This window comes from Crotalus tigris, unplaced genomic scaffold, assembly GCF_016545835.1.
Source record: "Crotalus tigris isolate CLP2741 ecotype Arizona unplaced genomic scaffold, ASM1654583v1 scf7180000018484.1034840, whole genome shotgun sequence".
In the NCBI taxonomy this organism is placed as follows: domain Eukaryota; kingdom Metazoa; phylum Chordata; class Lepidosauria; order Squamata; family Viperidae; genus Crotalus; species Crotalus tigris.
This window is the reverse complement of record NW_024097032.1, coordinates 56,483-83,118: the sequence shown is the minus strand read 5'-3', so window position 1 is coordinate 83,118 and position 26,636 is coordinate 56,483. Positions and strand designations below refer to the sequence as shown.

General features: G+C 34.7%; 2 protein-coding genes across 10 annotated transcripts in view; one reads left to right on the top strand and one right to left on the bottom strand.

Annotated features, from left to right (window-relative positions):
* WDR41 (WD repeat domain 41) overlaps positions 1–26,636 on the top strand; it is a 50,036-nt gene that overhangs the window by 10,589 nt on the left and 12,811 nt on the right. For 6 of the 7 annotated variants that reach the window (XM_039352806.1, XM_039352813.1, XM_039352810.1 and 3 more), the window contains 9 exons: positions 24–86; positions 1,623–1,734; positions 4,333–4,395; positions 7,252–7,359; positions 8,459–8,640; positions 12,132–12,253; positions 12,818–12,906; positions 14,725–14,858; positions 16,554–16,699. In XM_039352806.1, the coding sequence (XP_039208740.1) occupies positions 24–86; positions 1,623–1,734; positions 4,333–4,395; positions 7,252–7,359; positions 8,459–8,640; positions 12,132–12,253; positions 12,818–12,906; positions 14,725–14,858; positions 16,554–16,699 (1,019 nt within the window). Of the gene's footprint in view, positions 1–23; positions 87–1,622; positions 1,735–4,332; positions 4,396–7,251; positions 7,360–8,458; positions 8,641–12,131; positions 12,254–12,817; positions 12,907–14,724; positions 14,859–16,553; positions 16,700–19,217; positions 19,428–26,636 lie in introns of those variants that run through there. The other variant, XM_039352807.1, reaches the window with a different exon arrangement.
* PDE8B (phosphodiesterase 8B) overlaps positions 20,230–26,636 on the bottom strand; it is a 49,103-nt gene continuing 42,696 nt past the window's right edge. For all 3 annotated transcript variants that reach the window (XM_039352803.1, XM_039352804.1, XM_039352805.1), the window contains exons 19-22: positions 25,025–25,160; positions 22,541–22,708; positions 21,723–21,852; positions 20,230–20,733 (exon numbers count right to left, since the gene is read on the bottom strand). In XM_039352803.1, the coding sequence (XP_039208737.1) occupies positions 20,612–20,733; positions 21,723–21,852; positions 22,541–22,708; positions 25,025–25,160 (556 nt within the window). In that variant the 3' untranslated portion in view covers positions 20,230–20,611. The remainder of the gene's footprint in view (positions 20,734–21,722; positions 21,853–22,540; positions 22,709–25,024; positions 25,161–26,636) is intronic.

Sequence of the window (26,636 nt, the reverse complement as noted above, 5' to 3'; positions counted from 1 at the left end):
TAGTCCTTAATGATTGAAACCAGGTTTGGGATTGTGACAATGGCAGACAAATTCACAGGGTATCTTGTTTTCATTCCACCGTAAAGGTAAGTAAAACTGAATGTAATTTTTTGTATTTAATTTATTTAGATTTTAATCCTATGCTGTCAGTCTTAAAGCTGCAGTTGTATCAGCTACATACATATTTGTTACATACCATAGTACCCAGCTGCAGATAACAAATTTGCAGGTTTTGGTGTTTGCGTGTGTCTAATCTTAGATACTTTGGGTTCCTTTTTAGATACCTTGAGAGATCAGTGAACCATATATTTTCAATCTTCTTAGTTAGAGCCATTCCACATTACAATAGGATGGATTCCATCACTTTGTCCATTTACAAGAATATTAATCAGTACTATAAATAGCTTCATATATAATCTTGGAAGCTTATGGATCTCAGCCAGTGTATTCGTGATTATTTCTCAAATTATATCTTTGAGATTATGGTAGAAGAGTCCTTTAAATGAACAAATACATGTTTCTATCATTTATTAGACAATTGCACAAAATCTTCATTTAACAACCACAATTGAGACCAGAATCTTGATTGTTGAATGAAGCAGTCATTAACAAGATGCTCACATGTCTGCTTTGTTTAACAACTACAATCCCAGCACTACCAGTTGCAGTCATTAAGTGATCTCCTGGATCTTTTGTATGGGTCAAAAGAGCTGCCTGTCTTTCAGTCTTAGGCTTTCTTGTAGCCACCAAAGGATTTTAGCTTTCCTCTGTGTACCAAAGTGAGATCCTTCAGCGGGCTGCAGGTATGGAGGTGAATATCTTGATGGATTTCAGCTTCCCATTGTCTCCTTTGCTTGCAACCTTCCTGCTGTCTTCTCTATTGACTTTCTGGGAAAGCTGGCAGAAAAGATTGCAAATGACAATCGTGGGGCACTTGGCAATCAGTTGTAAATGTGAGCCAGTTGCCGAATGCCCGAAATGTGGTCATGAGACCAAAGGTGTGTGCAACATTTTATGATAGCCAGAAATGCTTTACAGGCCACAAAGCAGTTTTTACAAGCTGACGTAACTTTGAACAGTTGTTAAACAACTGGTCGTAAGTCGGAGACTGTGGTTCTAAGCTATCTGACACAATGTAGAAAGCAATGTTAGTATTGATCTTTCGTTCTGTTTTACTCTACTCTACTCTACTCTACTCTACTCTACTCTACTCTACTCTACTCTATTCTATTATAGCCCAGCCCAGCCCAGCCACGTAACCATGGAAATTTCCTTGGACAACACTGGCTCCCTCAGCTAAGAAATGGACATGAGCATTGCGCCCTGACATTGCCCCTTAGACAGGGAAAACCTTTACCTTTGAGAAGACACATATTCAACTGCATTTATAATTCAACATGATCTTGAAATGTTAGAGCTTCCTTTCCCCCCTTTTTTTCCTTTCTACTTCATAAACTGCATAAAGGACTGTAAATGATTATAAATGTTACTAGGAAATTGAATATTTTAGTATCTAAATGTTACCAGGAAATTGAATGTTTTAGTTTGTAAACCTGATAATTTTATTTGAAAACATACTTCAAAAATATTACATATTATATATCTGATTTTGTAATTTGTAGTGTTTGACTGTTCTTCAAAGAATGGATATATGGCTTTCTGGAGGAAGTGATTTGTGTGTTTGGAACCGAAAATTAGACCTCTTGTGTAAAACAAGTCATCTAATTGATGCAGGTAAACAAAATTTAAATAGATTATTAAACAGTAGAATGAATCTATATAATGTTATAACGTTAATTTGGCAAAATCTCATTGATTCTAAAGATAAAATATATTAAAACTTAATGAAGGTTAAAATGGTTACTAGTAACATTTTATACAGGATATTTATATATTGATATGTAAGATTTTATATAAATTATGTTAAGTATACAAACTGCATTTTAGAAGACAAAACTAATATTAAATAATACATTATATGCTTAAAAGTACAAAAAATCCTACACGTTACTAAAGCAAATATTAAATTTTAATATTTTATTTAAAATAAGATATTAACAAAGGAAGGAGAGAGAAATGAAAAACATTGAATAAAAATATAAGTACAAAACTGAACAACCAAGCAAAGGAAATTTATATTATGTATACACACACACACACACACACACACAAAGAGAGAGAGAGAGAATTAAAATTTTAGATTATTCAAGTTTTGAAATTTATAGTTTTGAATTTTCTCATTCTTTTTAAAGAATGAATTAAATATGGATCATACTGGTCTTGATTTTCCTTCAGTATAAATTAATTTGAAAAGTGGGAATTGATAAATTATATATCCAAAGTTTTTCATAAATTGAGAAACTTATTTATTTGTTTGTTTATATTTCTTGTTTCTAGAGTGCCCATCTCCTCAAATTTCAAAATTTGGAGATATAATTTAACAAGCAATTGACATATTTGATCCCTGGCTTTCGACAAGCATCTACTAGTGTATATATTTACTAGTGTCTATGGAACTACAAATACACATACTCATATCAAATTTATTGATTTCAAATATATTAATTTTTGTTTCTAAAATGCAGGTAAAAAAGGAATACAGCATGTTAATACCTGTTAGAATGTATTTTCTTAATGGACACATTTAGGAATGTAAGAGGAACAAAATCTTACTTGCATTTCCCATTGTTTCCCATCATTTGTTGTTTCTTTTCATAACCCAATCCATGTTGCTTATCATCCTTGATTGAGACATTTTCTTCTTTGATTATTCTTTGAATGGCTTATTGTTTGTTTCTTTATTGCTCCTGTTTATCTGACACTGATTCCTATTTACCTGGTTGTTTATTAGATATGTGATGGGATCTGACGTATCAGATAGAGCTGTTGGCCTCTTTCCTTGACTTTGCTTGTTTGTAATTGGAGATTTTCTCAGTGCATCTGCTAATGACTTGTTGGCATGCCAAGCATCTAGGAATTAGTTTGCATTCTTGGATCTGGCTCGGTCTAAAATTGCTACTATGTAGAAGAAACAGGTAGGAGATTGGCTGAACATATCCATAAATGTGAATTAACAGAAGACATGATGAAAACTCTTTTTAATTTCACAATATACTGACAATTTCAAACACAGTTTGATTTGGAAACTGGACATTTTGACCATGCCAAATGTAAACATGCAGAAGATTCCTAGAGACTAGCACTGTGTGAAGCCTGACATATATGTCTGGACTGAGACATGTATGTTTTGGTCTGGACATGGACTAGAATACAAATGTTCCAAGAATAAGTGTTTTTACATGGGAGAACAAAAAAAAAATCCAAGGTCATTGGTAGTATGCAGTAGCAAAGATAAGCAGGAAAAATAAAATGCTGGGAATATTGGGAGATGGATGGACCAAATGGGATATCCACTGCCAATGCCTTTAACTTCAAGTTCAGCATGTCCAAACTGCCTTCCCATTTCCCCAGTTTTCCAAGTGCTTGCCTTTCTGTAGCTCCCTTTATTCTGGTGTCCTTGGTTTCAAGTGCAACATAAGAAAAGATAGGGAATGAAAGGCATTTGGCTAATTAGCACATGGACCAGCCCACAGACCATTCAAGGAAAGATAGAAGAGATGGAGAAAAAACACCAGTCTTGCCTTACTCTGCTTATGTGATTACTCTGGATTTTCTTTCAACTGAAGCACAAACCCACCAATTCGGGGGGAGGAGGGTTTGGTTTTGCTGAACTACACTATGTCCAGCACAATTTGGCAGAACTGCTGAACATAGCAATAGCAATACCAGTTAAACTTATATACCACTTCACAGTGCTTTACACCCCTCTCTAAGCGGTTTACAGAGTCAGCATATTGCCCCCAACAATCTGGGTCCTCATTTTACCAACCTTGGAAGGCTGGAAGGCTGAGTCAACCTTGAGCCAGTGAGACTCAAAATGCCAAACTGCTGGCAGCTGGCTGTCAGCAGAAGTAGCCTGCAGTACTGCATTCTAACCACTGTGCCACCACAGCTCTTAAATATAGTATTTGTTTCAAGTTTGAACACATTTTCTGCTTCATGCACACCTCTAGCTATATTCAATAAGTCCTTTCAATACTAGCCATTGTCAGAAAATCTGTTGATAAAAAAATCAGAATATCTTTCATGGGGTGTCTTTGTGTTTTATCTCTTACAGAGATAAAAATTGTTTTGCATAACTTTTTTTTCATGGCTCTGTAAATGTTCCTAAGAAGACCAAACATTGGAAATCATATATCAGCTGATTTAAATAGCCCTCTGAGAGTAGATACTAATTTCCTATTTGTTCTACTTTCCCCCTTCTTACTAAAGACATCACTGCTATGATTGAATTGCCGAAAAATTGTGTGGCAGCAGCTATTGGCAAAGAATTGAGTAAGTATTACTGTAAATCAGAGGAGTACCAGCTCTTGTGGGCTGAGCACTGCATTTGATCTTTGAACGGCTTGAGCTGGAATCCACATTTCACATTTCAGACAGTTGATGGAGCCAGGATAAGAAATGGAGTTTAACTTAATTAAAATTTATTATAATTAAACATAGTTAAATATAGGTAAATTGATAGTTCACAAGAATGGAATAATTTTTCTCTTCTGCCATTCAGATTTATGTGTGGTTGTACACTCCTGCTATAAAAAGGTATAGAGAGTAAGGAAGATGACCTTATGAAGATAGGAAAGCTCCAATAAGTCGTAAAACATTGTGTATGTCCAGATTGTCCAGATTCAGAAGCAGCTTGAACAGATTCCTCCTTAGAAGACAGTGGTTCTCAACCTTTTTAATGCCGCGACCCCCAACTGGTTGTAAGTCGAGGACTACCCAACTGGTCGTAAGTCGAGGACTACCCAACTGGTCATAAGTCGAGGACTTTCCCTGCACGGGAGCGCCATGCATGCGTGGTGCCGCCCCCTGCGCCGGCCAAAGCGTAGCTGGCAAGCGGCAGAGATGGAGCCGGCCGACCACCGGCTGGGCCACCAGCTGGCCCAGCCCAAGGGAGATAAGGCACCCGCCGGGCCCCACGCGCGCCAGCAAACCTCCCTGCGCCCGCCGGCCTCCCATCTCCCTCCCCTGGCCCTCTTTTACTTACATTTTTAGTAATTGCTCAGCAGGGAGGGGTGGAAACTTCCAGACAGCTCGCCTTCGCTGCAGACAACTTGCAGCACCGTTTGCAGAATGTGACTTTTGGCAGGCTCAACAGGGCAGAGACAGCCTGGACAATTCCTATTGGCTTTTGAAAGCCAATAGAATTAGACCCTATTCAAGAGAGTCTATTCTATTGGCTTTCAAAAGGCAATAGAATAAAAGGGAGTAGCACAGCTAAGGAAAAGGGAAAAAATGGCGGACTGCGTTGTTTGGCGACCCCCGTGAAATGGTCATTCGACCCCAAATGGGGTCGCGACCCACAGGTTGAGAACCACTGTTATAAGAGGACTAGAAAGTACAACATATTCAAACTTGAAGATTTTGCTACTATAGCCAGTCTTAATAAAAGTAATTTTAGCGTTCCTGTGGAGTTGATTTCTTGATCTGGTCTGACTAGTGGGACTGACATCAATCTTGGAAGCCACTTCCAAACATCTTAATGTTCTTGACTTAGTGTTTTACCCTGGTTAGCTTGGCAATGTAGCTTGTATAGCTTCATGAAGTTATCTTCTTTACTCTCCACAGTAGGGAAAATCTTATTCAGCGTTTTATATGTTAAAATGTGTTTATCAATATTAGAATGATGATAGTATTTTCTTGTGCATGTAGTCCTCAAATTACAACAGTTCATTTAGTGACTGTTTGAAGTTACAATGTCACTGAAAAAAGTGACTTTTGACCATTTTTCACATTTATGATCGTTGCAGGATCCCCATAGTCACATAATCAAAATTCAGATGCTTGACAACTGACTCATATTTATGATCGTTGCAATGTCCCAGGGTCATGTGATCATCTTTGGCAACCTTTTGATAAGCAAAGTCAATGGGGAAGCCAGATCCATTTAACAACCATTAGATATCTAATATTGGATATTATTGCTTTGACAAAATATGCAGAACTATCTGGTATTTTTAGAGTTAACTTAGATGATGCTGGGAGGGGAGGAGAAAGATAAGGAACGCGGGGGGCTACAGAACGGAAGTGAACCTTTGCCCTTCGGGCTGATTGGAGAATGTGATTTATGATCGCAAAATAGGGGAGGGGAATAGGCTGGAATGTTATGTGCAAGGAAGGGGAATTCAGATCTTGGCATCCATCCATGTCGTGCCAACACATTGTTACACAAAATAAAGACTTTTTAGAATAAACAATGCCTGGAAGTTCTTTGAAGTATTTCATTAGTCGGAACCATGACATATGTTATTAATTTAACAAGTGCATTGATTCCTTAAATGTGGCAAAAAAGGTCATAAAATTCACTTAACAAATTTCTTGCTTAGCAACAGAAATTTTGAGCTCAATTGTCATAAGTTGAGGACTACTGTAGCTAACTATAGTTATGAATTGTGATACAAATGTTTAGATATCTAATTCTTTCACTGAAATCAAGGAAAGGACCCTAGATGATTTTTGGTTTTTTAACAAATAGTGAGTGCTATTCTCCACAAGAAGTATAGCAACATTGTGGTAATTATAAAGATAAATAATGTTATTAAAAGCTATTGAATTAGAAGTTTTAATGTTTTTATTGTTTTAATGGTTTTTACTGTTTTAAAATATTTTTAAGATTTTAATTGTAATAATATGTTTTTGAATTGTGAGCCACCCAGAGTTTTTTGCTGAGATGGGTGGCTGTAAAAATCAAATAAATAAATAAATCTGTGCAACATACAAATAGCTTAGATTTAAAATTTCAAAACATTTTCTCTTTATTTTCAATTTTAAACAATTTTAAGCAAATTCTGGAGATACATTTTCAATAGTAATTACTCAATCTGGCCTTTGAAATAACTGCCTGTCTTTTTGGTATTTTTTTTAATTATAGTTTGCATGCATATACTTCATTTTTATTATCCCCAAGCATCTTTGAATCAGATCTGCAGCATACTGTACTGGGAGATAATTTTGTAGCATCTCTATGATATATAATCTCTATGGTAATGGAATGGTATATCCTGGAAAAGAGGATTATGGGCTAAAACCACCACAAACATGTTGCTGATGGGAAGTAAAGAACAGTATTTCAGATAATATAGTTTCATATGCTTTAATAAAGTTTTTTTAACATGACTTTTATCTTCCAAGTAATTCTAAGATTGAAAGCTTCCAGAGATGGAACCGAATGGGATGTGTCTGAAATAAAACGACTTATTGATCACCAGGATAATATTGTGTCATTGGTCAGTGTCAGTGGTAAGCTTGTTTCCAGGTTTATTATTTGTAATGATTGGTACAACGCTCATTACACATTACATATTTTCATAACTATCTTCTACCTTTGCCAACTGGAGTTTACATACCTCTATAAAGCTTTCCCTAATAAAGTTAGAAGTTTTTGTTTTTAAATAGTCCAAATGTCTATACTAGAAATATGGGGAGGGGGGCAGGAAGGAGTAAGATGGCACATTCTTGTAGGCTGACTTGGGAAAGAAACAGAATCTTTATATTGTATAAAGATGAGTCTTTATGATACACTAAGAGACAACATAGAATTAGAATAACAGAGTTGGAAGGGACCTTGTAGGTCATCTAGTCCAACCCCCCTCCCAAGCAGGAGACCCTACACCATTTCCGACAGATGGCAGTCTGGTCTCTTGAAAGCTTCCAGTGATGAAAGTCCCACAACTTCTGAAGGCAAGCTTTTTCTTTAGTTAATTGTTCTCACTGTCAGAAAATTTCTCCCTATTCACTGTCAGAAAATTTCTTATTTATTTATTTATTTATGAGACTTATATACCGCTTTAAGTGCGAGCACTCTCTAAGCGGTGTACACCAGTAAGCAATGTATATATATATTTTACATTGCCCCCAACAATCTGGGTCCTCATTTTACCTACCCCGGAAGGATGGAAGGCTGAGTCAACCTTGAGCCAGTGAGATTTGAACTGCTGACCTGCTGAACACAGTCAGCTAAAGTGGCCTGAAGTACTGCACTCTAACTGCTGCGCCACCTCGGCTCTTCTTATAATTCCACTTAGTAGAAAGTTATGATTCCTATTTTAGAGAGATGTAGGTAACAGCAAAGTAAAATTAAGCTTCTAGGAAATATTTTAATGGTTGGTTTCAGCAAGCCATGGTTAGTCTAAATTTCATCAGTTGCCAGTCAGTAGCCTGCAGTAATTGAACATTTTACTATGTTGTCTATGATTTTACTAAATCCCCCTTTTTGGACAGGATTATACTCTTTACGAACATTTCTCGTTATAAAACATAATGTTGCCCATTTTTATCCAAGTGTTTGAATAAAGAATAGATTTCTCTTTATCAATATCTTTATTATTTTGATATCTAGATTTGATTTTTGCGACTGGCTCTCATGCTGGTGAAATGATTGTGTGGGATTCATTGGACTGGACAATGCGAGCCTATGAATGCAGTTGGGATGCATCTCTTCATGTGAACCCCCAGCAAGAAATAAAATTATCACAAAGTCAAAGTGAAATGTCAGTTCAAGATTTAACTTCTGATAATGAGGTAAAATAATAGTATAAAAGTTATGTAAATTACATTTTTCCTTGTTAATAAATGATACCTTATTACATAATTGGATTATTTTTCAGTTGTAAATTATGCTCAACCCAACTAGAAATACTGTTAATCAGTCCCAAGCAAAGGGTCTGTGGATAAAGTAGTCTTAAGTTTGAAAATTTCCTTTTGCCATTGTAGATGAAAATCATCCATACATGCAAATGGAGGACTTCATTTCAAACTGAAATAGAATATACTTTAATGTATGTGGTACAATATTAGTAGTAGTGAGGTACATAAGGATATAAAAATATAATTTGTGAGTGAAATCCACATTATTGAAATGAATTCTCATTCAGAAAAAGTTAAATTCTGGGTGTCGTTTGACGTTTCTATTCAACACTTCCAGGGTTAAAATAAAGTGTTGAACAGAAACGTCAGACAGGACCCAGAATTTAAATTTTTCTGAATGAGAATAAGTCAGAGGATATATAATGCAATTAGGAATACTATGCATGTTTTAAATTCCACGAAGGAAGGGAAAATGTACATGCACTAAATACATAAAAAATGATAACTTCCTTCCCAATTAAGTAAATTTTTGTATAATTGAGGGACCGCCTTGGGTGCACATGAGGAGAGATATTGGCCAATTACTTTTTTAAAAATGTAAAAGCCTCAAATGCTAAACACCACATGTTTATGGCAGTCTGCCTTTAATATAGCTAGTCCTTGACTTACGACCACAATTGAGCCCAAAATTTCTGGGGCTAAGCAAATCATTTGTTAAGTGAGTTTTGCCCCATTTTATGACCTTTCTTGCCCCAGTTACTAAGTGAATCATTGCATTTGTTAAATTAGTAACATGGTTGTTAAGTAAATCTGGCTTCCCCAATGACTTTGCTTGTCAGAAAGTCACAAAAGGTGATTCTGTGACCCTGGGACTCTGCCACTGTCATAAATATGAGTCAGTTGCCAAGTGTCTGAATTTTGATCACATGACCGTGGGTATGCTGCAGTGGTCGTAAGTGTGAAAAAATGGTCATAAGCCACTTTATTCAGTGGTGTTGTAACTTCGAACAATCACTAAATGAACTGTTGTAAGTCGAGGACTATCTGTATATAGAACACAAAATGCTGGAAATACCAGGAGTTTTATCCGCAGTCCAAAAGAAGAGTTTTAAAAAGAAATAGTTCTGTTTGGTTTTTAGTAGGGGGGGAAGAACATTAGGTTCAGAGACTATCAGTTCTGTTCTTAAATGAAAGTGACCTTTGCAACTGCTTGTCCAAGTGCAGCCAGTTGGATAGATTAGGAGATCATAGAGGGTGAAAAGACATAGTTGTGTATTCAGAGATGCTGCAATAAAACCTTATTTTCAATGAGGGTTTCTTTTCATAAGGTTGTATATATGAATGGAGTTTCTCTTACAAACAATTGAATCTATTTTTATCATCCTTTTTCTCATCCTTGCTTGATTCTCCTCCAATGAATTTTTAATTTAACTTTCCCTCATTTTTCCTCTTTCATTTTTTCTCACTTGAACACATTCTAAATATTGTTTAGAGACAAACATTGTTCAATCCTAATTTGTTTCCTACTCATCTATTGTTTCTTTGGTCCTATAATCATTCATTACTTTTTATTAATTTTTATTTTGTTAATATTTTTCATGTGCAATATTTTCTTCCTGTCTTTTGCCTTGTAAGCACGTCTTTCTACCACCAATCCTAGTCTTATTTTGTCTCTGCTGATAAATTTGTGAGTGTTAGTATATTTCACAGTGTCACCACAAAAGTGAGAGCATAGGAAGAAGGACTCTCAATCAGATTATGCTGAGAAAGGGTTTTAGAAATGGCTGCTGTCAGAAGACCTTGGAAACTGAAAACTTCTAAACTGATTTTAATAGTCTAAATTATGCCATCTTGAGAAGACCTCCCCCCCCCCTCTCTCTGTGTGTGTGGAAAGAAAGAGAGAGAGAATTTGGCAGGCTTTATCCCCCCAAAATAGCATAATTTCCCTGCACATTTATCCTATTCTGATTAAAATACAAGCATTATAGGCACTGTTAGAAATGTATTTATTTCTTTTCGTCAGTAATGGGAGGGTAGATTTTCACTTACCTGAATAAATAGCAGAATTGGGAATTAATCAAGATGAAATATCTTCCAAAAACCCATAAGATAGTATCTGGCTGTAGTGGTGGTTGTTCGCTCTTTAAACAGCCCGTTAGATATGACTGATAGTTTAAGAGGTGGGACTGGCAGGATAGAATCTTAAGGTAAATAGGAAGGTATTTGCTAGTACAAGTCTATAGTTTATAGTAGGAAAGGAGGGATTGGGATTAAGGGCATGTGTATGTCATAAAATTTATGAACTCATTTCTTATTTGGGAGTATTTTAAAAAGAAGGAAACAAAATAGGATACATTTTTTCCTTGTCTTTCCACACACTCCTAGAGTTCAGGTATATATGTAATACTTGTCTTTGGGTCTGGCACCCTCAAAACTGATTCCTTTACTGCTAAAGCCATAGAAAATGGCCCTATATTAAAACATACAATTTACCCTTCCAGCCCAGTATAGTTAATGCATATCTGGCATGATCCTGTAGCCTTATGTAGAATTAAATATCTACTGCTTGACCCTGTTAGTATATAAAGGATGTTGGGTGGGAAGTAAACAAGATGCTATTTGTTCACTTGCAGATTCTTTCTACTCTTCTGTGATATCTTGAGCAAAAGGTTTGGCCTCTTTTCCAGGTTAGCAGAACCCCTAATACCAGCAAACCACCTCATGCAAAAGATGGCTCAAATGGGAACTTACATTGCAAATCCTCTTGTATAATTGAAAATCTGAAAAATATTACAATGATTTCCATGAATGCTTCAGTTTCTCATAATGGTTTAGCATTTTTAGAGGTATTTTTATTTATAGGTGTATTTCTGCCATGAGAATCTGGGAAAGAAAACTCATTAAATTGCAGTAAATCATATATTTAAATAATATATTTAATAAAATAGAGTCAGTAATAAGTGTGAGTGCTCCATCACTGGAGGTTTTAAAGAAGAGATTAGGCAGCCATTTGTCCAGAATAGTGTAGGGTCTCCTACTTGTGTACGGGATTGGGCTAAAAGACCTCTAAGGTCCCTTTCAACTTTGTTATTTTGTTAAATAATTAAGTTGCTGGCAAAGACCTAATAAAATAGCTTTTATTGTTTTGAGTCCTTCGAAATTTGGTGCCCAATAAATTTCAACAACAGTAATTATAATACCTGAAAAAAGTGTTTTTATGTTTCCTATTAGATGTAATGAATAGTTTGATTATTCTATTAATATAAACTGAAGGCTAATATATTTTAATAAATATAGTAGTTCTAAATCGGGATGGTACATAGTTCTTTCCTTCTTACATATTTGACTTAATTAGAATAATTGGAAACTTTTTACACAAAATATGTATCTTTTGTTAAGATGTTTTATTGATTATTTTTTCCCAGTGTGTTTTTGCTGCTGTTGGTAAAGGGATATATGTATATAACCTTCAGATGAAACGTGTGATTGCCTTCCAGAAGACTGCTCATGATTCCACTGTCCTGCATATTACCAACATTCCCAAAAGGTGCAGTTTACATTACGTATTTCATGCATTCTTTACTTTTAGAATGATGAACAGGGACATGCTTAATATTTATGCATTTTCTCTCTTAAACTTTCCTTACATCGAATTATATCATAGTCTGTTTGCAGGCAACCTAATCTTTAGCCCAAACAACCTCTTTTTAAATTTAAGATAATTTTTTAAAAAAATATTAACAAAGCAACAAAACTGTTGGATCTGTGAGAATCCCTAGTTTTTATCCTTTGAGCTAGCATAGCTCCACACAGGACAAGCAAAACCTGATAGTCTTTCACAGACATTTTTTTTCCCTCCTCCATTCTGGTTTAAATTGGATTATCCTATTTGTGATGAAACCACTCGTTTCGGCCTTAATGGTATGGGTGTGTTTTTTTAAACTTGAATGGTTATAAGCTGCCTAGACTTGTGTTGATGAAACAGCACATTATGTAAGTAAATCAATAAAAGCAGTTCTAGAGTTCACTACTTTTTAAAAAAGTAGTGTCAACTGATTTTGTACAGTTGTGCAAATATGCTTCTTCACAACTATTTGACTTATTCTTATAGGAAATTAATATCTTGTTCAGAAGATGGTAGTGTTCGTATGTGGGAATTACATGAAAAACAACATCTTACAGCTGAACCTGTTCCATCAGGTCTGTATACCAAAAAATAGAATTAATTGCATAAAAATGAGTTTGATTAGCTATAATTATCTACTTCAGAGTCCCATTTATAATAGTAAAATGTTCTTCTGTCCTTTCATTATTAGTATTTATGAAAATTTTGGAAGCAAAGCAGATCCTTTTTAATTTGAATCTAGCCAATATTTTGTTTTCATTTTAGAAAAAAAATAAGTATACATTGCTTTTAGCAGAAAAGTACACATGCTCTCTAAATGGAGCAATATTTCTCATCTTAAGAATTGCATTCAATCCTGGAGTCACTGTGTGGGTAAAGTAGAGCTATTCCTTTTGAATAAGAAACTTATTGCTATATTATAGCCTTGTATAAAAATAGGTTACAATGGTGTGGCTTTTTTCATAGATTGTCTTGGAATGGCAAGAATACATTTCATCCCATTAAGTTTAATGAATAGCTATATGAATTAGACGTATGGTTGTTTCAGCCAAAGGGTAAATACCAATCTAGGGGGGACATGATAGCACTGTTCCAATATCTAAGGGGCTGCCACAAAGAAGAGGGGGGCAACCTATTCTCCACAGCACCCAAAGGCGGGGTGGAAGACACAATGGGTGGAAACTAATTCAAGAGAGAACCAACCTAGACTAAGGAGAAATTTCCTGATAGTTAGAACAGTTAATCAGTGGAATGACTTGCCTTCAGAAGATGTAAATGCTCCAACGCTGGAAGTTTTTTTTAAAAAAATTGGACAACCATTTGTATGAAATGGTATAGGATCTCTGCTTGTGCTGGGTGTTGGACTAGAAGACCTCCAAGGTCTCTTCCAATTCTGTTATTCTATTATTCTGCTAAAAGTAGTCAAAATCTATGTATTTAAAAGTGCCAATTCAAGTTATTACTGGAACTTTCAAGCAATGGAACTTTCAGTTCCAAAAATGTCCCACATTAGTGAGGCACTGGTATCCAGAGATACCATAAATTTGCCTTACATCCAGTTACATATTTAACTATGCCTTTCAGATAGCCCCTTATTTAGAAATAATAATAAGAATAACAACAACAATAATGGCAACTATCAGGTTGTTTTAACAGAAGCTAGGTTAAATGCCTTTTCCTCACTGGCTGAAACATAGATTTGAAGAGAATACCTTTTGCAAGAGGACTTTGCATTTGCAGCAGCAAAGTGGTGGAGTTAGTGAAAATTAATCTGGCCTTTACAAAAAAACCAAGTCAAGTTTTATATGATAAGTCAAGGTTTATATAAAAACCAAGGTTGATATAACTATGATTACCTCAGGCTCTTGTGCTAAAGTTATGACACAACTGTTTGGAAGGCTCTGGCAGTGGCTGTTGAACTAAGGACACAGAGAGTAAATTAAAGTAGAATGGACTTATCTTAGCTACATTTTTATCAATTTATTGTGGCTGCATATTTTATGGCTCAAAAATGTATATTGTTTAATGTAAATAGCTGTATTATTTATAACTGATTTCATTCAATGTTGGGTCTATTGTTCACAATAACTGTTAGCATTTAATTATTTAGCTTATTCCAAACCATGTGATCTGAATTAGATATTTTTGTTCTTGCATATAACATAATTATGATTACATAATATTTTGAAGTGAAATTTAGTCTTCAGTCACTGTGACTGACAGCTCACCCTCTATACATAGGCAATTGCAAGAATGGATGCAAATAAAATAAATGCCAAGGTATTCAACTAAGTTTTTGATTATCAGATTTTGGGTTTGAACAGAACAGAAAATGTTTGGTGGCTAGACATACAATTCCTTTTTTAAAAAAACATCTTTTCTTTGTATTCCAGGTTTTTTCAATATCTGGGGATTTAGTAGGACAAACAAGCAAGCAAATCACACAGCTAAAAAGGCACCAGAGAGTGCTACTATTTTTTCCCTTGACCTTACTGGGGATCTGATTGGACACTCTGCAGCTGTGCAGGTTTGTTGGATCTAGAATAGCAGATACCAGAAGTTGTTTTTGTATGGTGGCTACTTTTTAAGATAAATGTTACCTTGGCTTTAGGGATATTTTTTTGTCCTGAGATCATTTTATAGTTGATCCTATTCCTGCATTGGTGTAGGAAAAATGTGGCAAATGTTCAATAACTATGTATGCAATCACATATTTCATTTTGCCATGATCATGTTTAAAAGGTTCCCTAAAAACTGTGATGGTGAAATATGCAGTATGCTTGCACAGTCATTTCTGTCTATGACGATTTATTTATGAAGTAAGTCTTTAAAAATGGATTCTTAAGAATTTCTTTTATTTAGTGGGAATGCAGGTAGTTGTCAATTTACGACCACAATTGCCAAGTGCCCAAATTGTGTAGGAGTGGTGTGATAGTCATAACTTCAAGAATAGGTCATAAATCACTTTTTCCAAGGGTGTCGTAACTTTAAATTATCTTTAAATGAATAGTTTGTCCAGAACTATAGTCAAGAGCTATCTGTATACTGGTAGTCCTCGACTTAAGATCGCAATTGAGCCCAGAATTTCTGTTGTTAAGTGAGACATTTGTTAAGTAAGTATTGACCCATTTTGCGACCTTTCTTGCCATAGTTGTTAAGTGAATTACTGCAATTGATAAGTTAGTAATCCGGTTGTTAAGTGAATCTGGCTTCCCCATTGACTTTGCTTGTCAGAAGGTTGTAAAGGGTGATCACATGTCCTTGGGACACAGTAACAGTCATAAATATGAAGCAGTTGCCAAGCATCTGAATTTTGATCACATGATCTTGGGGATGCTGCAAAGGTTGTAACTCTGAAAAATGGTCATAAACTATATTATTCAGTGCTGTTGTAGTTGAACGCTCACTACACAAACTGTTGTAAATCAAGGACTACTTGTATATCATTTTTTAAAAATTACCTATTTATGTCCACAGTTTCATTTTGTGGATTGATACCAATCTATCTTCAGCTATTTGTCTATATTTAGAGTTATACTGAAATTTGCTATATGTTTAATTCATTTGATATTCAGCTTGCCCAGAATTCTCAGATATTAATTATTACCATTCTTTGCATTTTATTTAACTTTTGTTAAATGACACTTTTATCACGCAGGCGTAGTAGTATATTTAAATTAAAAAATACATTCAGATTTAATCAAAATTGAAACAATAATTTCACACAATGCTATTTACATAACATTAATATACCAAAGATAGAATAAGTATATATCATTGTCTTTTTCATATAAAGATGTGGGCAAGCTGTTCTAATTTGATTGCATTTTGGTAATTTGGCAGTTACTTCATATGACATTTTGGATTTATTTCATAAAAAATGTGAAGGCCTATTATGATATGGGAATGTTTGTACAGTGTCTTGTACAATGAGGCTACAAACCTCATGCAATGTAATCAAGCCTTTTACTATATCTCAAATAATTTTTTAGATCTTGACCTTTATGTTTACTTTTGGAATTATCATTTTATTATTTATAGTTTGGTTGGATGTTTTGAAGATAAATCTTGAACGTGTACATTACTATTCATTACTTCACTACTATTGCAATGAACATTTACAATTTTGTAAAAGTACTTGTTCTGCCTAGTTTTATTTATTAGGAATGTTTCTGACATGTGATAGTTGAGTACATTATTGTGATGATTTTTTTAATTGCAGATGTTCCTTTATTTTGGTGAGCATGGCCTAGCAACATGTTCTGCTGATCACCTTATTATTCTATGGAAAGATGGAGAACGAGAGTCAAGACTGCGCAGCTTAATATTATTTCATCAGTTGGAACAAATTGAAGATTTGCACTTAAGGTGTGAGATGAAGTAATGTATAAAATACAAACAGGCTGTTTATATTAAATATTTAAAATAACTGTGGGTATAATTTTATGTTTGTTTTAAAAATGTATTTAAGGGTTGTTTTTCCTTACTGAATTCGTCCGTAAGAATTTGAGGAACCAGCACTATTAGTTTCACACAGAAACCGAGTTTTGGTACACAGACAATTCTATTTAGCCCACAATGCCTTAATCGGGAACGTTGCCAAGTGTTGGATTTTTCACTAGATAAATACACCAAGGTTCTGATGGTGCCTTCAAGCTGTTCCTTACATTTCCCTAAAGACAGGTAAAACAAATATATAGTTTGACTTCAATCACTAGTTACTAGATACTGCCCTTTGCCAGATCCCAGGAAAAGCAAAATTTCATTTAAGGAATGGCAGATATGAGTATCTAATGTCCCAAAAACCTTTTTGACCAAATTCAGATTGTTGTACAGCCCTATTAGACACTAGATATTAGAATGGCATATTTTCTTGCCAAGAAATAGCATTTGATGGTAAATAATAGAAGCAATCAACTGGTATTTCATTTTGAAGGCCTTGCTTTGCTCTAATTTAACATACAGCATAACAAATACACTTACTGTGATTTTATGCCAAATGTTGAGATTCTGGCCAGACAAGTCTTTAGTGAATTTCTGATTTGTGAGTTTGAAGGATCCTCTCTGTCAGGAAGTAACAGTTTAAGATCTATGGATTTTCAAGCTATTCTTTCCCTATATAGGTTAAACTGAATGGTAAGGCAGATTTCTATAGAGAATTGATTAGAGCTTTAGAAATAAGTTGTAGATTTGTGCAAAATAAATCTTTTAGGCAAAGAATTTCATTGATTTTTCAGCTCAAATATTTTGAGAAAATAATGTGGCCTATATTTGTTTTTCAAAGTCTATATTATTTAGGAGAGTTTGTGAGCAAAAACGTTATTGTGCAAATTAGTAGAAGTATGCTGAAACATACAGGTTCAAAGACAGCTTTGATGAGGAATTCTGCATGTCAAAATTCTTTGCTAACAAAGAACTGCAAGTAAACAGAGAAGTGTAGGATTCTTGAAACTCAAGGCTTTTGTAATATGTGGCATATTTGCATTATTCTAGTCTTTGCTTATTATTTTGTGATTGATAAACTGAATCATGTAAATGCGTGAAAATAAAATTGGGCATGTATGTAAAGATTTGAATTCAATTTTTATTTCACAAGTGAGAGTAGCTGTTGAGCAGAGTTAATACAGAACACTTCCAGTGAAAGCAAAATGTGATCTTCAATTCCCCCCCCCCCCCGGAGAAAAAGGGCCTTTATTTCTTTTAACACGTTTCACTGTTTTGGACAATATTCCCTATCATTTTTTTCTGAAGCAATTGGAAAAGGGAAGGATTCGCCTCCTGGATCAAACCCATTCCAAAGAAAATTTCAACTAAGGCTTTATGAGTAAAAGTTAATTAAAATTTAGTCAGATATAGTCTTTGATAGAAATACATAATAGCAATGATGAATTCTGCAGGAAATACAAAATTTTTAAATACAACGTAGCACTTTAATACATAGCAACCAAAGTTAGATCCTTTTACAGTTTTAACAAAAATATAGCTTTTGTACATTTCTCAGCATGGGAATTATGAGAATATCATACAATTTTACATAACTTAATACAAAACATTGAAAAATGTTGGCACATTCTTTAGGCTACAATCATTGTCATTTTTCAGTTCACTTTTAATTTTCTCTGACTGTACAAAAGAGAAACAGTCCTTTTTAATGGACAGTATACTACACTATATTAAATGTCAATTTTTCAAGAGCTTCTTATAAAGCACAATATAAAATATTAGTTAAGTAGAATAATGTTTGAGTAATAGCCAAGTTAAGTGAAGATTCTCTAAGCTCATGAGCTTATTTAAAGAATGCTTCTATTTTAATGAAAACTAGAAATCACAGTATTGAAAAAAACCCCTCAATTTGTTAGAAATAGCTCCTATGTGGTCTCAATTTAAATCAATGGCAGTTGTTTAAAAGCAGACTTTTCATTCATTTTCCAGTGCAAGCCCATCATGTTTTCCACTATGTTTAAAATAAATGTAAAAATATTTGTGCTTTGGCATCTAATGTAAAAACTTCATACTTGAATGAGAAAGTTACATTCAGTACATGAATCACATCATTAGGGCTACATTATTTTAGTTTTTTAAGTACATATTTTTAATATTAGAGATTTCTGCATTCAGCATATAAGTGGCTTATGTTCTTAACACTAAGGTCTTTAGAGTAATTGCTATGGCTGCAATCCAGGACATCAAGGCACTGGGGTTTCCTATCCCTCATAGAGGGATGAGCATCCATTTCCCTTCTCTAAGAAAGAAGGTTGGAGGCCTTTGTATGGGTGTCAATTCTGGAGATTTTCTATCAATATGGCTCATATATTACATAATATATAAGCAGGATTTATTTTATTTACGACTCGTGTATAAAGCATCTGTCCCTTTCTGCTCATAGGATCTGTCCCAGCAATTCCTCTTCTAAGCATATAGATGAAATCTGGAACTGTACAACATCATAGAGCATGACATACTGTTGCAGATGCAAATAAATGTTTTAAGATGGAGTCCTACTTGTTCATTTTACTACTTGTCTAGACTTTCATATATGGCTGCTGTTACTTATTAAAAGGCAAAGAAAAGTATGGGTTTGTTTAATTTGTGAATTTGTATCAACTACAGTTTTCTAAAAGATTAGTTAACAAGCAAAACACATACAAGGATTTCTTGTGTGTAAAAATCACAGTGTGCAGCAAGGCCTCACAGTAACAAAAGGCCAGTGATAGAGCTATCTCTGGGCATACAAACTTGCTCCTGATAATGAAATCTGCTGGGAAGCCTGCATAGGGAGGAGAGCTCCACACATAGGCAGTCTTGAATCACAGTAATCATAAATGTATAAATGAGAACGAAGTCCGACAGATCAGCAATTACATTAAGAAAATATTTCTCATTCGGTGGGTCAACACGTATGCTTTTTTGCTCTACTAATTGAAAGCAAGCAAACAAATGGATCCTTATAAGACTGACTAGCTATCTGAAGGTAGAACTCTGGCTCCCATGGCTGTGGCAGGAGGAAACCCAGAGATCTGCAGTAGATCTTGAAAGTAGATACAATAGGAAATGAGATATCACCATGTTAGAGACATTAGGATCTCTTTGGGTAAAGAATTCAAATGGGTTGCTCTCAGGGTCAACAAAATGACCAGTATATAATGTAATATAATGTATTTTCCGGCGTATAAGGTGACCCGGCATATAAGATGACCCCCAACTTCGGCGCCGATTTCCATGCCTAGAATGTCATCTTATACACCGGAAACTACAGTAATTTCCGGCGTATAAGATGACTCGGTGTATAAGACGACCCCCGACTTTGGCGCCGATTCCCACGCTTTAGAAAGTCGTCTTATATGCCGGAAAATACGGTATACTTGCTAGGAACAAGGCTTTTGTAAAATAAACTTTAAATTAAATATTGTTTATATTTTTTTTCAAAGAAGCTACTTTTTCTTGCTTGATATTTTATGTATATAATTGATTTTGGCTAATAAATTAAATATAATTTGACAAATTATAACCATATTATAAAACTACCCTTAAAAGGATCTATTATTCCACAAAAAACAGGATAGCTTTTATAAACCAGTTCTTGTCTCTAAATTATCTCCTTTATTTAAAAAAGCCCATAGTTTTATAGAATTTTGAACTCTTTAAAATTGAGAAACAATATTTTTCTCCGCATTTCCCAGTTGGTTACTTCATTGTGAAGGAAATTGTACCCTTCTTGGGTCCATACAAGTATATGGTTCACAGTGTACATGGTAGGCTATGATCTTTCTTTTGTTCTCTTCAGCTTCCAAGATTATTCTCTGAAGGGAGACGAAGGCTCCTACACTTTGATTCATCTAATATTTTCCAGTGTTTGTAGTTGTTTGCTAGATGTTGCATCAGACCAGGTAGATATGCAAATGCTGAGAGATACAGAGGGATGGGGTGGGGGAAGCAATGCCATACTTGTTTTAAAAGCATGAATAATTTCTGCAGTCTTTCAGCCTTTGTATGCTTAGGATAAACTGTTAGCATTATACAAAGAATCATTTTATATGCCAAGCAGTAGCACAGCCAGGTAACGTAACCCTTCTCTTCAAAGTTTTTCCTCCCCCAAGTATACTTTACAACAGAACGTGGGATATCACTTCAAGTTTAGAGCTTTAGTTTTTTTGCACATGTTCATTAACAAATTTATTCCATCATGCCTCTGACATAAATTCATTTTTAAAAGTACATGAAAATTTATATTTAAACATTTGTGAAATTTTGAGAATTCTGATTCATATAATTACATTCCAATTCATTTACGGAAGATGCAAATCCACTGAGTTAATTTCAGATTCCTCCAACAATGAACTCTTGCTGTATATCACAGCTTTCCACATTGTCCTTGCCAGTTATCAGCATTCTCTGGCCATTGAGCATGGCCAATCCTCATTGAACTGGTTTTCACCTCGCACCTATATTATTTGGGAAACCATGCAATTCTTCCTAATGATACTTGATAGTTTCATTTTGCCTTTACAATAACTCAGTGCTTCTGCCAGATTTAAAAACAAACAGCTGTAGAGTTAAGAGTTGTAGAATTGTTAAATCCCATACAGCTGTCACTTAAATATAATCTCTCTCCAGGCTAGCCTTTTAAAAATAGTGTTAAAATAACTTTAACCAACATGAAACGCTAAGCTTTTTTTTTTTCAGAAGGCCACACAATCATTGGGAAGAATTCCCTCCTTCCCCGATATTCTCTTGCCCGAACAATTGTGTCTGGCTAGGAAACATCCTAGTAAGGCTCTAAATAATGGAAAGGTCAAGGATATTCTTTAATGCATAAAACCTGCTGGACTGCTTGGCAAAATAATAAAAAATGCATTGCTCAAAAGGGAAGAGGAAAAATGGAAATTCTTACCATCCCAAGCATCAAACATGTCCATTATAAAGTAATCAATGAAGGATATCTGAGACTTAGGGATGCTGCAGGTATTTCGATCAAATATGGGCATCACAACGGGTAGGCCCTGCTTCTTTTCTTCATCAGTCTGTGGGGGGAATTTTTCAACTTTACAACCAGGATGAAAATTACAAAAGTAGATCAACGGTCCATTTTATAATTAATTATTGGGCTAAAACTGATCTAGTAAAGAAAACTTACATAACTCAATGAACAAAATTGAGTTTGTTGGCAACTGAAAATGTAATCCTAAATGAAACTAGATCTGTTGTCTTACTTTTTATAAGGGGAAATAATGTGGGATTGTTAAATCATTGTCTGCTTTAACCAGACAAGATAAAGATAAGATACACACATGTAAGAGTTCATGTGCATGAAAAATAGCATTTCACTTCTTATTTAGGATTATTTTACTCTGCTTTTCTTACACACAATTCATATCTCAAGATTAAGACTAGAATTTGTTTTCTCAGCATTTAACATGTTAGGAGCTGATGTTATTGCTCTGGCATTAGAGTCTACTCTTATAAGATGATTGAGAAGCAGATTGTCCATTTTAACATGATGTTAATCACCCAAAGTAAAATATGTAAGCAGGGCACTATACAAATTGAATATATTCAAAGCTATTGGGGAATAAGAAATAGTTGTTCAGTAACACGAATAAAATTATTACATTAAGCTTTGCATGTTAAGCTGATTACTTCAGAAACATTAGCTTTTAGAATGATAAACTAAAATGTTTATTTTATTTTTTAACAATAGTAAATTCATACCTGGGCAAAATATTCTTCAGAAATTCTCCCAGCCCATTCAATACACAATTCTAGTGGACGACATGGATTTGCAACATCTGCACATTTTATCATCATGCGCTTGATCAGAGTTTGGTTATCTGGAAAGTTCTTGAGACTGTTTGTGTATTCACAATCACTACTATCATTCTGGAAAATGGATATTCATAGTGTTGGTTGGCATTACTGCTCATAGTCACTATATAATATTACCACAATAATCTGTAAATATGCAGTATAAGGAAAACTACATACGTACTCATTTGTTGGTTTTGGCTGGAATTCAAGAGAATTGAACAAGTGAAATTGCTTTCTTACTTAAGACTTATCAGAAGGTACAATACTTTTTTAACTGGAATAGTGTACTGCATTTATGATTTTTTATTGCTTTGTGGGGCGGAGTGGTTGTATGTTATTGTACAATCCTCAGGAAACTGATTATTGGGTAGTTTCAGAATTCAGTCTAATGAATTCAAGGTTGTTAGACAAATATTGTAAACCTCAACTTATTGTGGTAACAATGAATCAATGATAAGGGGTTCCTGTTTAGATGTGGGTGTCTTTGGCTACTGATTTATTCTATATCTTTATTCCACTATACTATAAACACATCTGTGTCAAGGGTCACAACATCTTGAAGTATTTTTAATAATAAAATATTAGCTGCATACTCTACACTTATTTCATCGAACCAATTTATTTTTATACATGCATTGGCTCATAGCTGTTAAATCTCAACAACAATAGAAAAATAAAAAATCCTATTTGAAATTACACTGTATAAAGCTCCAAAATATAACACAATTTGCTTTGGTGATGCCTGAGTACAGCATCCCTTCAGAGCTTCATTTTGAGAGAAAGTAGCCTCCATACTAGTAATTGTGAAGTGAGGAATACAAGTTCCTTTGCTTCACCTTACTCAAATCTTTGACTAATTCCTATGTGCCAAAAAAACCCTCCACCATTGTTGGAACTGGTGATCAAGGTTTCAATTATACAAAGAGCAAAGTATTATAAAAACAATGTAATAATATATTTTATAATATAATCAAAATAAAAGTATAATAAGCCATAGATTTTCATTATACTGTATAGCAAAGCAATAGCATTTAGACTTACATACTGCCCCATAGTGCTTTACAGCATTCTCTAGACAGTTTACAAGTAAGCATTATTTACATGTTGCCCCCAACAATCTGGGTCCTCATTTTACCAACCTTGGAAGGATGGAAGGCTGAGTCACCTTCAAGCCCCATCAGGATCAAACTCCAGGCTGTGGGCAGAGTTTGTCTACAATACTGCACTTTAACCACAACCCTACCAGGGCTCTTGTATTTGTACCCTTCTGGCACTTAATGCATAACAACTATGCTGGCTCAGGAATTCTGGAGTTGAAATTCACAGAACTTAAACTTGCCAAGGTTGAGAATTAGTTGTGTAGATTTAGGTGATTCCAATATGAAAAATATTGTAAAAAGTATTTATTGCAAATTTTCCTCTAGCTCTTTGTATATTTTTAGAAATTTATCCACATGGATATTTATATTAATACAAGTATGAAAGTAACTATCCCAATTCCATAGGAATATAAACATGTAAATCCAAAGTTTTTTTATGCCTTCATTATTATATGTGAACAGGTGCATATTTGAAAGAATGTAGTGTTGAAGTTATTCTAAATAAAATCTTAGATCTATACACATTGCTAAATTCATACAAATACCAATCTTTAATTAAGAGTACTTATATTTACATATCAAGTGATGGCAGTATTCATAGAAAAGAAAGGACCAGCATAATCAGAACACTCTGGTTTGCAAAAGAATTAAAAAACATTAGGCTGAGGAATTTCAGCATTCAATGAATGCTATCTGACTGCAGAAAACTTTAAAAACCAAAGGCTCAGGTTTTACTTTGATTTTTTGATGGGGATTGGCAAAGATGGAATGGGGTGAAGTGGTTGTAGACCAACTTTGATCCATTGTACAATGCAACATTTTACTGCAGCAGCTTATTTCTTAGACCAAAATGTAAACTCCTTATGTAGCAACACCTCACTGAAAACTCTTAAGAACCACAGTCAGTCAGAAAGAGATAAAAATCTTCCAATTTATCCTGAGTTAAACTGATTACAGCTATTTTGTATGATCTCATGTATGGTTCACAAAGCCTTGAAACATTATTATTAATAATTTCCACGTTACTCAGTCTTTCCATTTTAATGAAACCTTTAAATTATGAAGAAGCATGCATTACATTAATAATTCAAAATACGAACATTAAAATAACATAAAAATAAAGAAGAATATACTCAGACAAAATTATGGGCACTTATGGTTGAAAATGAAATGCAAATCACCCTTGTTCCCATTAGAAAATTGCTGTCATATGAATGAAAGATGTCCAAAACTGAAAAAAGACATCTGACTGAAATGCTTTGATTTATTCACAAGGTCTGCTGCTTACATTGGAGTTGCTTTCATCTGAGGACATGGGCTTGATGATGTTGTTCACAAACTTGTTCACATGCTCAAAGTGCTTTGTCATTTCTGTTGCCAGGACCATGTCAATAATTGCTTGACGAAGAGCTCGATAATGATTTCTGAAAAGAGAAAGAGCAATCTGAATAGATATTGGTAGAACTGATTCCTTTTCTGATTTCCCATGTATTGGGATAACATCAGCAAATCCATTTTTGATTATATGGGTATCTCCTTGAAGTAGAGCAGTTATGTGTTACTAAAACACGCAATTTGACTGTACTACAAGTGGGCTTTAGCTTTTGAGGCCCATGAAAGCAGGTATGGCCAAAGCCAGCAGGCATTTGAGGTGGTCACAAACTCAAGAGTAGGCTTCCTTTGGGCTAAGGTGTAGAGGTACAGCTGCTTCATTCCACTCCTTTTCCCACCTTGTCTTTGTCTTCTTTTTATGGGCAAACAGGCTCCTTTCTTGGTTGCAATACGTAGGACTTAGTTGTGGTCCCTATTCAACTTGGTCCTAAGTCTGTCTTGTAAAATACAAGTTGCCCATTCATTTATATTCATGATTTTATTTTTAATAAAATTTATATCCTATTGGATTTTAAATGTTGTTTACTTCACAATTCTGTTAACCTACATTATATACAGGGAATATTTATACCACATTGGACTGAGTATTTGTATTTCTTTGGGTATTATGACATTGGCATTTGGTGTTATTTTAGTTGCTTAATTCAGGTAGTCCTTGACTTAAAACCATTTCCTGTGACTTTTTGAAGTTACGATGGCACTGAAAGAAAGTGAGCTATGATTGTTTGTCACACCTATGACCCCATGGCCATAGGATCAAAATTCAGATACATGGCAACTGGTTTGTATTTGTGACCATTGCTGTGTCCCAGGGTCATGTGGTCACCTTCTCTAATCCTCTGACAAAGAAAGCCAATGGGGAAGCCAGACTCACTTAACAAACATGTTACTAGCTTAACAACTGGAGTGAATCACACAACTGTGGCTAGAAAGATCATAAAATGGGCAAAACTCACTTAACAACTGTCTTTCTTAGCAATGGAACTTTTGGACTCAATTGTGGTCATAAGTCGAGGACTACCTGTAAAGTAAAAATAAATTCACCATATTAATTTTCTGGAACCATAGTGCTATTGTGTTGCCTATGTCAAAATAATAAATTATACAGGTAGTCCTTGATTTAAAATAGTTCATTTAGTGACCGTTCAAAGTTACAACGGCACAGTGAAGGGACTTATGACCATTTTTCACACTTATGACCATTGCAGCATCCTCAGGGTCACATGATTTACATTTGGATGCTTGACACTTGACACATATTTATGACAATTGCCGTGTCCCAGGGTTATGTGATCCCTTTTGCGACCTTCTGACAAGCAAAGTCAATAGGGAAGCCAGATTCATTTAACAACTATATTATTAATTTAACAACTGCAGCAATTCACTTAACAAACGTGGCAAGAAATGTCATAAAATGGGGCAAAACTCATTTAACAAATTTATCACTTAGCAACATAAATTCTGGGCTCAATTGTGGTTGTAAGTCGAGGGCTATCTGTATACAGATA